The sequence below is a fragment of the Crinia signifera genome, chromosome 1 (genome assembly GCF_055691185.1).
Source record: "Crinia signifera chromosome 1, ASM5569118v1, whole genome shotgun sequence".
NCBI classification, from domain to species: Eukaryota; Metazoa; Chordata; class Amphibia; order Anura; family Myobatrachidae; genus Crinia; species Crinia signifera.
The window spans coordinates 230,495,386-230,512,247 of NC_139217.1; the positions used below are offsets into that span (position 1 = coordinate 230,495,386).

The window sequence follows — 16,862 nt, forward strand, 5'->3', positions numbered from 1 at the left end:
AAGGGAGTCGGTATGCTGTGCCTTCAGGATGATTTTATGAACCTTCTCACACCCTTTATCCTATACCCGTTATTAAGTGATTTATCGCTGGGACTAGCGTGTTAATAAGTGAAAAATGTCCACTGTTAAACACATTTAATACTAGATATTTGTCCCACAAATTATTTAATATGCGCAATAATACGTTTTTACTGGGAAGCCGACATATCTCCAGCGCCGTGTTGTGTCGGCTAATGGATCCGCTTATTAGGACTTTACAGCAGTAGCTATAGTTAGCGTCCAGCAGCGTGATGCCACAGAACCCACAGATATCAAGGGGTCGGTGTGTTAATAAACACTGCACCCTCTTTCACTGCCGGGCTATGGGGTCTTATTAGGATGTGCTCAATAGCATATGGAACACGCTGCTCTGGCTACTTAACAATCCCCGGGTCACACAGTGTGTGCGTCCCCAGCTTGTGCTGCACTCCTTCAACTCTTCCTAACTAGCATGAACAATACATAGTTACATTTATCACATATACATCAAAGTGTATTGCAGTCCATCCTTAGTGGTAGAGCAGCAACAAATAATTTTAAGCATTGGCGTTTTTCGCAAACACACACACAGCATACCTTTTGCAGGAAAACTAACAAAACACAGAGGTCGCAAGGATCAAAACTTAGACAATTCAACTAGATTGTTTGGAAAACAGTCTTTGAAAGCAAGATAAAGCTCTCAAACAAGGGAAAAAGGGGGATTTTTGTAAGGACTTACCATTCGAACCCCTTTCTCTGAGTCCAGTCCGGTGACACAGCTTCACCTTGGGATGTAGGAGGGTCCGCAGGAGCCAGGCACCTATGCTAAAATCTTTCCTCTGGTTGCAGGTTCCTCCGCTTCCGCATCCCATCATGCTTCAGTTCACTTTCTACAGCACACTAGGATACACAACTCAGTACAATGCCCGACATCTTATATGCACAATCATATAACCATAACATGAAACACATGAACGGTATATGACTTACTGAGCCTAGGGGAGGGATCGCTGCGTCACCGGACTGGACTCAGAGAAAGGGGTTCGAATGGTAAGTTCTTACAAAAATCCCCTTTTCCATTTCATTCAGTCCGGTGACACAGCTTCACCTTGGTATGTTCACGAGCTGGTATTATGAGAGGGTACGCTCAGACTGCCAGTTCTCATTACTGCCCGTCCAATTGAAGCATCCTCCGTCGCAAACTCATGGAACCTGTAAAATTTGGTAAAGGTGTGAACAGAGGACCAAGTGGCAGCCCTGCACAACTGCTCAGCTGTAGCTCCATGACGCACAGCCCATGAGGAAGCAACTGACCTGGTGGTGTGTGCATTAATCCGAGAGGGAACAGGTCTACCGACCTTGGTGTAATCAAAGGCAATGACTGACCTTAACCACCTGGCAATAGTCTGCTTAGACGCAGGCCATCCTCTCTTATGCACATCATACAAAACCAACAACAGATCTGTTTTGCGGATCTCCTTTACCCTTTTGACGTAAATTCGCAAGGCGCAAACTACGTCCAAATTCCTTAATTTGTCCCTATTTTTTGCCCCTTCTGGCGGGGAAGACACCGGGAGCAAAATCTCCTGGTTTAAATGAAAACCACTTTTGTTAAAAACGTAGGTACTGTTCGAAGCACAGCCCTATCTTCATTAAAAATTAAAAGTGGAGATTTACAGGACAAAGCTCCTAACTCCAAAACACGCCTAGCCGAAGCAATGGCTAAAAGAAAATTCAATTTCCAAGAAACATATTTTAGGTCAGCCAACCTTAACGGTTCAAAAGGAGGAGAACCAACGATAAATCCCAAGGCGCCACCGGCTGCCTATATGGGGGTTTTAACCCGGTAACACCCTGTAAAAAGGTTTGATCATCAGGCAAAAAAGCTATCCTCTTCTGAAAGAGGATGGATAGAGCAGAAATCTGTACTTTTAGGGACTGTATTCCCAAACCTGTAGAAAACCATCTTGAAGGAAATCCAACAATCTGACGCTCACACCACCAAATGTAAATTTTCCAGACTCAATGGTAATTTGCAGCAGAGACCAGTTTACAAGCCCTTAGCATAGTCTGGATAACTGTCTCAGACAATCCTTTTCTCCTAACTAAGGGGTTCTCATAAGCCAGGCCGTCAAACTGAGCCGAGTTAGGTCCAGGTGCAGAAATGGCCCTTGTGTTAGAAGGTCCTGACGAAGAGGAAGGGGCCAAGATTCCGCTGATAACTTCAGAATGTCCGAATACCACAACCTCCTGGGCCAGTCAGGTGCAATATGCACTTGTTGAGAACATTAAGTATCATTGGGAACGGAGGAAAAATGTATACCAGGTGAAATTTCCACGGAACCGTCATAGCATCCACCGCTCAAGCGATTGAGTCATTGATTCTGGAACAAAATTTCAGAACCTGTCAGTTGATCCTGGATGCCATTAGATCCACTTCTGGGAGCCCCCAGCGACTCACATTCTCCTGGAATACCTTAGGATGTAAGGACCATTCCCCCTCCAGCAAGTCCTCTCTGCTGAGAAAATCCGCCTCGACATTCCGGATTCCCGGAATGAAGAATGCAGACAGAATAGGAATGTTTATTTCTGCCCATCTGAGAATTTGAGACTTCCTGCATCGCCATTCTGCTGTGAGTCCCGCCCTGATGAATCAGGTAAGCCATTGCCGTGGCGTTGTCTGACTGTACTCTGATCGGAAGGCCTTTCAGACAATACTCCGCTTGTTGAAGTGTTTTCCACACTGCTCGGAGTTCCAAAATATTTATTGGCAATCTGGATTCCTGTTTTGACCACAGGCCCTGCAACAGAAGGTGAAGGGCAACCGCCCCCCAACCCCGGAGACTGGCGTCGGTCGTTATGACCACTCAGTCCCAAGAGCGGAGTGACCACCCCAGTTGCAAGAATTCTATGTCCATCCACCATAGCAAGGACTCCTTTTTCTCCTGAGAGAGGATTAACCTTTCTTGTTTCATGGTTTTCGCATTCCCTGACCAACAGGAGAGGATGTTCCACTGAATAGTTCTGTAATGAAACCTGGCAAACTGTAGTGTCTCGAAGGTTGCCACCATTTTGCCAAGGAGCTTCACCCCTTGCCAAACTGTAGGCCTTGAAGCCTGTAGTAACAGTAATACCAGCTGACAAATGTCCATCGCTTTGGACTCTGGTAGAAATACCCTGTGCAAGTGGGTGTCCAATATTACTCCCAGAAACAGCAGTCTCTGAAGGGAATAAATGGGACTTGGGTAGATTGAGTACCCAACCCATGTCTCGCAAGAACTGTGTTGCCACTGACAGGTGTTCCTGCAACCTGCTCTTTGATTCTGCTTTGAATAGCAGATCGTCCAGGTAGGAATCACTATTCCCCTCAGCCTGAGTGACGCTGCCATGACAGCCATCACCTTTGTGAATACCCTTGTGCTGTAGCCAGACCAAAGAGTAGCCTGGAACTGCAAATGGGTCTCCCCTATTGCAAAGCGAAGTAAGGATTGATGCTCTGTGCATATGGGAATGTAAAGATATGCATCCTGAGTATCTACCGATGCCAAAAATTCCCCTGGCTCTATACTGCCAAGCAATGAGTGCAGAGACTCTATGGGGAAGTGATCCACACAAAGGTGTTGGTTTAAGGACTTCAAAGGATTGAGTAAAAACCTTTCTTGCGTTCCTCCTGAGGAACCGGGACCACCACCCCCTTTTCCCCCGAGAGCCAACGCCGCCCCCAAAAGGGCCGTGCGTGAACTGGCTTCTCTTGGTAAAGGTGTTGGGAGAAATCTCCTTGGAGGATTTCCCCTGAGATTCATCTAATAACCACTTGAGACAATTGATAAAACCCAAGGGTCGGAGCGTGGCCTAGCGCTGAGGGAGTCAGGATGCAGTTTTACAGAGCTCCAGCCTGGATTACCCTAAAATTGCCCCAGTACCTGCCCTGGACCCCCCTCCTGCTGGGAGGCACACTCATCCGCTTGGAGAGGACCCCCCGAGCTGAGGCAGAGAGCGCTGCGGAGCCGGGGGTAGGAATAATCCTGCCCCACGGGTTGCGGCCTACGCCTGGAGTGAAGCAGGGGACTCAATTTATTTCTGCACCCGGCGGCCGAGCTCCGGGACCCAATCGCGGTGGAATTCGGGGCTTTGGAGGGTGCCGCTCATATTCCACACTTACATACTAATAAAATATAGATAAATGGTTTTAATCCGCAGCACATAGTTTAAATGGTAAAACACAATCGTTCTTGTACATTTTTTGCATCTGTGTTTTCCGTCTCTCATGCGCAGCGCTCCGGTTCTGGTTTAAAGTTCACAACTTGTAACAGCAAAAAGGTATGGAACAATTACATACCCTCCAACATGACCCATTCCATTCGGTACACAATGCTCTGTTCCTGGATGTCCCTGGTAATGTATGATTGCCAGCGCCTGTGTGGAACTAGGTAATTGAAGAGAAGGGTGTTTCAACACAGGTGATGAAAATCATATATTACCAGGGACGTCCAGGAACAGAGCATTGTGTACCGAATGGAATGGGTCATGTTGGAGGGTATGCAATTACATATTTAATTGTCATTTCACCATGAGGACAGTGTAACTTGAAGATCCAGATGTAACCGGTTTCACAGACAAAGAGACCTACGTGCATTCCCCTGCACCAATCCAAGAGAACCGACATCCGATCTCCTAACCAATGATGACCCTCACTGGACACTATAAGAGTTCAAGCACATCCTATGTGGACACTCCTGTGGGCACCTAAAACGACCTGCAGCATGATGGGATGCGGAAGGGGAGGAGCCTGCAACCAGAGGAAAGATTTCAGCATAGGTGCCTGGCTCCTGTGAACCCTCCTACATCCCAAGGTGAAGCGGTGTCACCAGACTGGACGAAAGAGAAATAATGTGATTGTTGACCAAATTTAAGTTATGTAATCAAGATATGTAAATGATTTAAAATGTCATGGTTTCTTGTGTTAATTATGTACAAAAGCAACCAAGTATGTTGTCCTGGCCTTCAAGAGATAGGTGTTTTGCTCCTTTGTTTGACGTCCTCTGTGTAATAGAAGTGCATACTACACTAAGCCTGGTAAAAGTGTCTCACAGGGCTGCGCATCGCTATTGGCCCTACACACACACCAAATTGTATTTAATTTCTAAAGCCCCATACACAGGGCAAAGGTCGCCAGGAGCATGCAACCAGCGGCTTCCCCTGGCAGTCCAGCTGTTTCCCTGCCTCTTCCCCAGCAGTGTCTCATTTTCATCAGCAACCATCTCTGGTCGCTGATGAAAATGGGACATTGAGCAATACATTGCGCATTGTGTATGGAGCTTAAGCAATCTAGTCAGATCACTTAGAACAGTGGTCCAGAGAACAGGGGTAAATGACCCCAAATGGGGTAAAAATAAAGTTCCTAGGGATAATGGACGGTCGCGCTGCCAAGACACAGCAGGGCATGCATATCAATCTCTATGCTTGCCCAACTGTGTCTCGGCAGCGTGACCGTCCATTACCCCCAAGAATTTCATTTTAATACACAGGATTAATATATAGATTCTATATGTATACCTGGGTGTGTGCGTGTGTGACAGTACTGTAATGAACAAGGACCTGACGCAGTGCATCAGGCTCTTGTGTATAACATGCTTTCCAGGTATAACATGCCCCGGGCCCCGCCTCCAAGTCCGACCGCTTCTTCAATAGTGTTGACAAGTTGCTGCGCCATCTTGGCAGTGCACAGTTTGTACTGCCACGAGAAGTTTATTTGCCTGGTTATAGGCTCCTGTCAAGGTACTGTATACCCATTTCTAGTCTAGGGGAAAAATTTGCACAAACTGTCACTATATCATCTTGAAATACTGGCCCGAATAGTTGCCTGGACATCACATTATCAATGTCTATATCCCACACAGTCTGGCAGCCATTGATGATGATGACTATTACCATGTAAGCCTGTGTGTGGTACAAATTTTGCACCACACAGCCATGCAGTACATGGTAATCATCATCATCTGCCAGGCTCTGTACCGTACTAGGATATAACATCAATTTCTGGGGGTACAGTGTGTATTACAATTATATGATTTCCTTACTTTCAAATCAAGGGGGTAACGTCGGCGTATCTAAATATATTTTGGGGGTAAAAGGTAAATAAAAGTTCCCTGACTTAGAAAATAGGCAAAAATCGCTACGTGTGTAGGCCCCTGAAGTTACCTCATGGGGTCCAAATTTCATGGTGATTACATAATAAAACACCAGTGATACTTCTAATACACTTTTTTGACATGGTCTCTTGAATTAATAATTTTCATAAAAATCTGAGATGGGTTGTGGACATTTCATTTTTTGGGGTGACAATGTGGAATGACCCAGCATATAATTACATGGTGACTGTAATAAAGTTGTATACCCATAAATTGTATTACACATTTCTAACATAATGAATGGTCAAATCAGCCAACCATAAAGCATGGGTATCTATAAGATCTTGATAAAATCTTCAAATGTAGGTCAGATTTTTTCAGGTTTGACAAATAAAATGTACCTCGTTTTTGCTGAATATCCTGAGAACTTCCACTGAATGCTTCTTGCTGACTGGGATTCATTGTACTTTGATGCAAAGCAGAATCTGAATTGGTCCTAAAATGTAAAACAAGAAAAAGAATTCAAAAGAAAAATAAATGGAATCTGAAAATCGGCTAGTGTGGGAAAGTTGTAACTTGACCTGAATAAGAAACGTGCAAAAGCTTTTTGTTCTGAGTCAACATCTTCTGTTCTGGCAAGAGGCCTGAAGTTTCACTTTTTTGGCAAAAATTACGAAAACTGTGAAGATGCTCCGATCTAGTTAAAATTATGTCATGATGTTTTAGAGTGGTTCATTATTATACTTTAGCTTAGTAAGCTAAAGAGTACGAGCTTGTCCTAGTGCAAAATGAATGACTTTGGCGAGAGAAAAAAATCCCTGTTAAATGACCCATTTTCATGGTTTCAATTGTGAATATGGTGTTTTCTCCGGAAAGTTTTTTTTTTTTTGGGGGGGGGGGGGGGGGTTAGAGGATGCTCTGTAATTGATGTGATCAGGAAAGAAAACAGGGTAAATCCCTTTTGTTTGCCTTTAATAGAATAGTACACCTATGTGCCTTCTAACGTCCGCTGATACCCCTTCTCCCCCAAAACGATATTTCATACATCTGCCCCATTGTGTCTTTTCAATAAGAGTGTCTGGCTGTCAGATCTTGCTAGTAAGAAATAACTGTTGCAGTCTGTTATTGAAAAACAGTAAAGCTGGCCATACATCTACAGATCGATTGTCAGATTGGGCTGGTTGGAACAAAATTCTGGTAATGGATGAGAGCAAATGACAGTTGACCAACTGTTTTTGTTCCAACCAGCCAGATCGGACTATCGATCTGTAGATGTATGGCCACCTTAACTGTTACAATAAGTATTACAAGTAACAGTGTAACTGTTGAGTGTATCATTTTAAATATCACTAAGCATTAGATGTATTTTTGTTTATTACATCATAATACACTTCAACTATATGCCGTAATGCAGCCCTTTCATGTTTCCAGCGTAGGGGATGCAAACTGTTTCAAACAAATAAACTGCCACAAGTAAAAACAATAAACAGAAGTGTTTTAAATCCTGCACCCAAAGAACAGAGTGTAATGCATTGTTACTGAACTTACTGGAGCATTCAGTAAAGAGTTTGTTGACCGTTAGAAGACACACAGGTGCACTATTCTATTAAAGGCAAACAAAAGGGATTTACCGTATTTTTCGCTCTATAAGACGCACCTAGTTTTAGAGGAGGAAAACAGGGAAAAAAATATTCTGAACCAAATAGTGTAATGCCAGTCATTCAGAAGTAGGCATGAAACGGTCAGAGTAGCAATGGGCTTAGAGCCGGCAGGTATAGTGGGAGCTGAAGTGTATGATCTCACCCATAAGATCCTAGCAAATGGATCCTCTGGTGCACCAGAGCGATGGGGTAATGTTCCCACTGTAATCACCAGCAAGCCGGTATACAGTGCTGTGTTGGGGGGCGGCTGTCTGCCACAGCGTGTCCGTCTGTTGTAGATTGCGATCACTTGGCAGAAACACCAGCGTAGATGATTGACAGCGCACAAGTCCGGGCGGAAGTCAAGCAGGCAGTGGGCTCAAGATCTGGCGGATGGGGGCGACAACGCAACTCAGAGGTCCGGTCAGCAGGGATCATGCACTGTGCTGTGGGGTCCGTTCGGCGAATGGGATATCATCGGCGGGGTCCCTGCGGCAGATGGGAGCTAATACTAGTTCCCATCTGCTGCAGGGACCCCGCCGATGATATCCCATTCGCTGAACGGACCCCACAGCACAGTGCATGATCCCCGCTGCCTGGACCTCTCTAAGCTGCTGACAAGTACCAGGGGAGGGAGGGAGCGGGCTCTGCTGAAGCTCCTGAGATGCTGGTGCAGCAGCACCAGCATCCAGGAGTTTTTTGCTGTTTTTTTTTCAGCATTCGCTCCATAAGAGACACACACTCCCCCCCCCCCCCCCCACCCCCACACACTTTTTTTGGGAGAAAAAGTGCGTCTTATGGTGCGAAAAATACGGTACTCTGTTTTTTTCCCCAAAGTTTATTTTCCTGATCACATCAATTACAGAGCATCCTCTACCCCCCCCCCCCCCCCCAAAAAAAAAAAAAAGTTCCAGAGAAAACATCATATTCACAATTGAAACCATGAAAATGTGTAATTTATTAGGGATTTTTTCTCTAGCCAAAGTCATTCACTTTGCACTAGGACAAGCTCATACTCTCTTTTACGAAGCTAAAGTATATTAATAAACCCCTCTAAGACATCATGACATCATTTTAACTAGATCGGAGCATCTAGATCAGGCTTCTTGCCAGAACAGAAGATGTTGACTCATATCAAAAAGCTTTTGCACGTTTCTTATTCAGGTCAAGTCACAACTTTCCCACACTAGCCGATTTTGAATTTCTCAATTTCAGTTTTTTCTCTCCGCCCTAATGTACACGCACACACACAGACATTCTAAGGTTAATTTGAGCCAGTTAGCCTACCACTATACTTTTGGAATGTGTGAGGGAACCAGAGCCCCCGGAGTAAACCAACGCAAGTACGGGGAGAATATGCAAACTCCACACAGTTACGCCCATGGTGGGAATCTAACCCATGACCTCAGTGCTGTGAGGCAGTAATGCTAACCATTACACCATCTGTAATGCAGTCTGTAGAGGACCATTGTGTGTATAGTCATATTCCAACCACATTATCAGCGCATGTATGATGTGTTCCTTTGCCAAAAGAGTATGTTTTTTGTGTGCCACACCATGACAGGGGTTGCTCAAATATAAAATTTGATATTTTAAAAGACAGAAAATAGCACAAATCATATCCTGGCAATACACTTAAAATGGTAAAGAGAATACACCTACCGTCTCCAACTAGTATCAGGTGGAGGTGACAAGTACACCGTTCCATATGGGCAGCTATCTACGTGTCACAAGAGTTAAGGTACAATGTTTTACCACCTCAAAAAACATTGTTTTTTAGATGACTTATAATGATTAATACATTTTTACTTTCTCCAACAAGTAACAATCAATAGTAAACAAAGCTACAATTCTGGACATAATTGATGACAAGAATGGGTGAATCCAATTAGCCACAGGGATTGCCATGCTGGAAATAGCTCCGAGGCCAGTGTCTGTGTTCCGATACAGCTTCACTTTCCCTGGAAGCGAGAAACCACAGGTCAACCTTGCTGCCTTTTCTATTTAGACAAGTTGCCCCCTGCATTAGCAGGGGGCATCCAAAACTGAATCATCCCTTTTTCTTCTCACCCTGAGGTGTGTCCATATCTCTTAACCCATAATCTGCATACTACAATTTAAAAAACTGTTGCAATCTATTCAATTACACTTTTTTGGGGCACAAGTTCAACCTATATTGGATTGCCTGCGGTCCCTAGCTTATATTTGTAAAATGATCCAGATGAAGCAACCACCAATATGTTTTAATCCAGAAAATTATATTATTTGTTACTAGTGCCAACATCGGGAACAACTAGATAGCTCTAGGCAGGAAACTTAGCAAATTAAATGCCCCCCCCCCCCCCCCCCATCTTAAATGCATGCACGTATCTCACTGTCTGTAAACACAATCCAATCAATTTGTTCTTGTGTTACTATGCAATATGATTTTCTTACAATGGCAATACAGGTTGAGTATCCCTTATCCAAAATGCTCAGGACCAGAAGAATTTTGGATAAAGGATTATTCCATATTTCAGAATATTTTAATATTTCAATGATGTATCTTGAGGAACAGTATCTTGCATTTATGTTGCTCAAACACATGAAATACACACAAATATATGTTATTAATGCATAAAACATTGTTTCAAAACATGAAACAAAGTTTGTGTACTATCCCAGATACTGAATTTTAATGCAAAGAAATAATTTTCTTGCACATATTTAGTGCCAGTTACATATCATGTCCTCAGTAGTGCAGGTACAGATGTCCCCAGTAGTGCGTTTAGCAAAAATATAAAATAAAACATTCACTTTCTGGAATGTATGGTTTTCGGAATAATTTGGATAATGAATATTTGGATAAGGAATACTCAACCTGTACCTGGTTTTGTGATTTTGGTCAGTGAAGCATTGTTACTGAAGGGGCTGGTGTTTACATAGTCAAACACAGTGCAATTTATCACCTTTGATTGGTTGAACATTTGCTGCAGTTGTAGCCTGTGATAATTGGCCATTGTATCATTAGATACATTCTATGTCCTGTAATACATTTAAATACTGTTCAAGTATCAAAAAGAACAGTTAAAACAGTTAAACATACACTGAATGATAAAAATAAAATAGGTAATTGCAACTACACTACTCCATTCCTTAATGTTCTAATCCTAAATATCTTCAAAATACCACGAATGGCTTTTTTGTATCATTCCATTGTTTTTTTAATCAAAGTCGATATTATCCTTTAACGTGCCCACACCTTACAACTTGACATTGCCGCATAAATTATCCAGTCCCTTCTTAAGATGGCCATACTCTAGTAGAAATTGGGCCCTTTTCACTCAATTGCGATGGATCGTGTCAAGAAATCGGGTGAAAATCGGGTGTCAAATCGTATGGGTTTGTATGTGTATAACCTAATTGTATGCGAAATGCCCACATACTGTGTATCTTATGCAATCCTGCCACCAGGGAAAGTGCTGGGCGGTTCAAGGGGCACCACATAGGAATTCAAATCTGCAGCCTGAGGAAAAAAAAAAAAAAGGCACCTCCCAACCAAACCCTAAAGAATGGAATATTGAAAACCAAATTAATCTCAAGTTCTGATGATGGGGAAAAATAATTATATGCATGTCTGTAAATGATAAATTGTATTGTGTATCTATGACACTGTGTGGTTGATTTAAACAAATCCCCTCCCTCACAAGCGGTGAACCAATAAAACCAATATACTGTAGTATAATTTAATGTAGTTTATTTTAAAAAAGCAATAAAAGATAAAATAAACATTTGCATGATCTCATCTTGGGAGACATATATAAAATATTCTCGAATAAAGAAAATAAAATTCCATGTTAATAAACAAAAACTTATTTTTTTAAATAAAACCAGCATCACACATTATATAGTGAACATAGCTAAAATACTAGAAAATATAATAAAATCTCCTGTGTCATAAATTTAGTGGACTTTAGCCACTTCCTCAAGAAATTAAGGGGGGGGGGGGGGGGGGATTTCAATGTTTAGGTCACAAACATTTAGGTCATCCTGTTCTCGGTCAGCGCGACCAAGAACATGCAGGCGGGATTCAATGTCCCGCATGCCGGGGAGCGAGAAGGGGGCATGGCCGCAAGTTGCGGCCAGGAAGAGGAGAGCTGCAGCCGGCAGCTCGTCACTTCTCAGCAGAACGAGCCCGACAGCTAGTGAAGTCGGGCTCCTTCTGCCGAGAATCCCTGCTCAATGCTGTCGGGGAAGACAGCATTCAATAGGGCCTGTGGGGAGATGGTCGCCGGTGATTAAATACCCCCCTAAGTGTGACTGATTCAGAGATTATTATGGATTTAATATTCTTTCAGCATTATATAACTAGTGGGTTGGAATCAAACAATTTTACCTTTAAATAATATAAAAAAAAAAAAAACTCAAGAAAGCACTAAACAGCCACCTTGAAAAAGGGACTGGAGGTCCCGAAACATATTGGTCTGAGGAGCTGACTATTGTTTTAAAACAAGGAGGAAGGTCCAGTGGTACATCCTGAGGTGCAACCGTGATCCCTTATGCCGGTATCCATCCGGATTGGGTCCGACTTTAGGTTTCAACGGCCATCACATGACACTGCCTATTGCACCTATACTTCTTATTTTTATTGTAACTTGCATCAGTGTGAATAAAGAAGTTTTTAAGCAAGCAGTTTTTAAAGATACCTTTACACGATTGCAGCGGCACACAATACCGTGAGTACGGGTACGCCACCTACATCATTTCTTTTAAAGATACCATTACGTGTTTGATCTCACTTTAAATTGTGTAAGTGAGGTACGCACCTCAAGCCTGACATCTTTATTTTTGTGTGAGGATATCAGGCAGACACACCCATTGCTGGGTTTCACCTCTTTTACCCACATATCTTATGAATCAAAACTTTGAGGATTTGGGAATTGAAAAATCGAAAAATAAAGAACGCCACAACAGATCACCCCTATAAAAAAGGAAGTATTATAATTTCTCTTTATTTCACTGGGTGTCCACACGGGGGAGCACCCAACGGAGTGTACCACCTTTTCCTTCTTCTACATTCCTTTACTTAGTCTTAAAGGTTAGACTTCCCAGGCACACCTGTGAGCAGCCCCTCTAGGAGCACACAAGAAATTCCCCATACCCCAAAATTATAGACCATGTTTACACAAGGTGTCTAACATATTCTAAAAAGGAGCATTTTTTGGGCACTCCTCTTACTATATTTCTATCCATTGGACAGTGTTCACCAAATCATACCAGAAACCCTAAAATGTTATAGTCTATAGACTTATAGACTATTGTATGGCAGCTATGCCGCAATCCTTACTGTGTGATTAAAATGAATTAATGACAAGTGCTTTCTTGGGTTTGGAAAAGTTGGTGGTAGCCAGTCACTACTAAGAGATATAATCCTACTTTATAACATAAGCTCCCCCTTGCATTCTAACTTTAATGCATATAAATACACATGGTCTCCCACTGTAGTGTTTCTTTTTTTTTTTATGCAAGTTGAATTCTCAAATATTTTGTTCATTTATACCTTAACAGCTTCATAAAAAGTTAATCTAAAATTAAACTACATATGCAGGTAGACAGCAAAGAGTGTACATAAAACACATTGATATTAATAATTTTATTAGCATCTAAACCAGTCATTTTCAACCTTTTTACCTTGTGGCACACTAAATAAGATTTTAAAATTGCCAAGGCACACCAATAGATCCCCACAGGGCAAAACACATTGGCCCTCACAGGAAAAAAACAAACCTATTGGCCACCATATAAAAAAACATCACACTGGTCCCCACAGGTAACAAAAATAAAATACATTGGCCCTTTACATGAAAAGAAGAGACCAGTAATAGTTGAACTGGTGGTGGCTGTAAACTGGTTTGGGCATCTCTAGATCTGGGGGCACACTTGAGAACAGCACAGGGCACACTAGTGTGCCACGTCACACTGGTTGAAAAACACTGATCTAAACCATGAAAAAATTAATCTGCTAAATAATATACCTTAGAAATATTTAGCATATATCATTTAAATTAGGTTTACTTTTCAGCAAACAAGAACCAGATGTCAAGAGCTTATGACATCCGACGTGTGATGCCTCTTCAACCACAATGTCATTGACCTAGCCCAAGGAACCCTATAATATTACAAGTCAACAATTACAAGTGTGATCATGCCTGGAGACTGAAGTAACATCACTGCACAACAAAGAGGTCAGGAAGCAAATGACTGAACATTATACTCCACTGTCGTAAGCTTTACAAAATCAGGTCTTCCCAGGACAAAAGAAAGGGGCACGAGGGAAAACCCCATTAATTTTGTATTGATTAGCAACGGAGGTAGAGTACAAAAAAAATAGGGTGTCGCTATCCATCAACGTACAAAAAGTGATTAGCAATAATGAAGTGAAGAAATACATTCCTTACAAAGTGAAACCTTTGATGTAAGATGTCAGTTATGCTGTGAAAGTATAGAAACAATCTGAAGACCAAATAGGGAACATGTGCTTGGGTTGTGGGGCTTATTACTTTTTTTAAAAAGAAAATAGTGGAATTAACGTGTAACGTAAAACCAGCATACCTGCAAAAAAAAGTATGTGAAAAAACATGAAAATGTGTGGCATGTGCTCTAAATGCTTTTTAAACATTTCAGTAACATTTTTAGTAAGGATATTTGCCGTCCATGTTTGTCTACTGACAAAGGCCTCCTATGTGGGGATCCAAGGCGATTTCGATCTCGATATACTCTGTCAACAAGACCATGATGCCGAGTTGTTCTACTTGTATCTAATCCAGAAGACTGAAAGGGAGTCTGTAAGAATAAAAAGCATTAATTTGACACATAGTAATAAGTTATAGATACACTCAGTGGCTACTTTATTAGATACACCAGCTTGTTAAAGCAAATACATTTGGAATTTTTAAGATATTCAAAACACGTTTTCTCCTACCACACCAGGAGCCCTTACAATAAGATTTGAAAAACCCCATGTTAGTAGATCAGGGGTCCTCAAACTATTTCGCTGTCCATCAGACAATAAAAATAATTACAGGACCCCAGCAAGGTACTGCGGAAGGCCATCATATCACATGTGTTGTCAGAAGACAGCATGGCAGCATTGTGGAGGCACTAAATGATGGGAGGAGTCTAAAATAACAGACAATTAAACAGATTTTTTTTCAGACTCCTTCATGTTGAAAGCAACATGAAGTCATGACCCCATGATAAGAAGGTCGGGAACCACAGTTTGAGAACCGCTGATAGATAATCCAGAGGAATGAATATATATATATATATATATATATATATATATATATATATATATATATATATATATATATATATATAAATAAATGTTGTAGATGTAGACCGCACTCTCACTGGGGAAGACAAAGGTCAACAGTGGGGTGTCCTGTGAAGGGGTGCAGAGTGTACTCCGAACTCCAATTTATAGAAAGTGGTTTCTCTAAGACAGAGACACAGGCACTCGCCACTTTATCCAAAAACAGTCATGTTTTTGATCAAAATCAAATGTTGTTTATTATTCAAATAAGCCAGTAGGTCAAAGGGATAACATCACCATACTCCGACGTTTCGGTCCGTAAACAATGGACCTTTATCAAGGAGCGTTTCAGGTGAGTATAATAAAGAACATCAAAGCCATAGGTGCGCTGCATGCAAACCAGCATGGAGCAGTGGTGGATACTTTGATATATATATATATATATATATATATATATATATATATATATATATATATATATATATATATATATATATATATATATATATATATCAAAGCCTCCATGCCACACTACAGCCCCAGTACCTCTGTCTGCTGGGATACCTGCTGTTTGCGAGTGAAAGGGGTCTCCCAACTGCCCCTGCCACAGAAAACTGCTACCCACAAATGGGAAAGCTGGACAGTTGAGAGGCATGGTGCTACCATTTTTAATGTTTTCCTTTTCCAGTTAAGGCTTTTTATTTTTTGTATAGGTGCGGCATGGTTAAACATGATAGAAAAAAAAACAAAAAACAGAGGTACAATACCTGAAACTACCTACCTACCAACAAATTATGTTATTGATGGAATTTTTATTAAAGAAAACCAGCTCTATAAATCCAAAAGAGAAATTGGTTGGAGTCGACATTACACAGCCTCCCATAAAACACTTGTGCATGCCTGAATTTTCCCTGCCACTCCCAAAAAATGTCCGACTGACACCCACAAACACCCGTTTCCGGTCAATCAATTAGCGAATGGCCAGCCATTTAAAAAAAAAAAAGACAATAAATGTTATTGCAGGATGGCCTCGAACATGAGTGCTACGATCCGTACACATGCACACTTATTCAATAAATCGATCGGGCAAAAATTTCTAATGAACACTTTTTATATTAAGATTTTGTATTGATTATTTTATCAGTAACAACTTGCCCCCACAGCGGGCATATTGTTACAATTACTGGAGCCGAAAAACATGTTTTTATTGTTAATAATTGGATGTAACTTACACGCAATATAAATAGAACAAATGTTTTGTTTGGGAGATACATACTGCGCTGTCAGTAAGGTCCTTCCCCTCCCTCAAGAAAAAAACCCTCCGAATATTTTGTGTGTACATTTTTCGGTACTTGAGTAGTTTCACGGCGTCAGCGTAGCATACAGTCAGAATCAGTGTAGTGTTCCCACGCCCAGCATAGTTAGCGTAGTCAGTCAGAAGTAGCGTAGCCCAACGGCTGCCTTACTTGTGTATTTTCATGGCAGCAGCATAAGCTACGCTATCAGCGTAGCTTGGTGGCATGAAACTACACAAGTAACTACCATATTCTTGCCGGGAACTGCATCTCTGTCCCCGGCATGCCTAGTCAGCGCCTCTGACACCTCAGGCGCCAGCATGATCCCCTCTCTTTAGTGGAGAGGTGATAATGCTGGCGCTGGCGGAGAGGCGCGTTCAGTACCAGTTTTCCATGTGTCATACTACCAAATGGCTCCTTTTCAAACCCCCACTATCCACGGCATCCTGAAGCGTGGCGAGCGCATGCGTTACGCGTCCTCCCG

At 42.0% G+C, this 16,862-nt stretch overlaps 1 protein-coding gene across 2 annotated transcripts in view; it reads right to left on the reverse strand.

The window, feature by feature from the left end:
* Positions 1-16,862, reverse strand: part of CRTC1 (CREB regulated transcription coactivator 1) — a 158,001-nt gene that overhangs the window by 68,555 nt on the left and 72,584 nt on the right. For both annotated transcript variants that reach the window (XM_083179396.1, XM_083179397.1), the window contains exons 3-5: positions 14,474-14,611; positions 9,452-9,513; positions 6,551-6,645 (exon numbers count right to left, since the gene is read on the reverse strand). In XM_083179396.1, the coding sequence (XP_083035522.1) occupies positions 6,551-6,645; positions 9,452-9,513; positions 14,474-14,611 (295 nt within the window). The remainder of the gene's footprint in view (positions 1-6,550; positions 6,646-9,451; positions 9,514-14,473; positions 14,612-16,862) is intronic.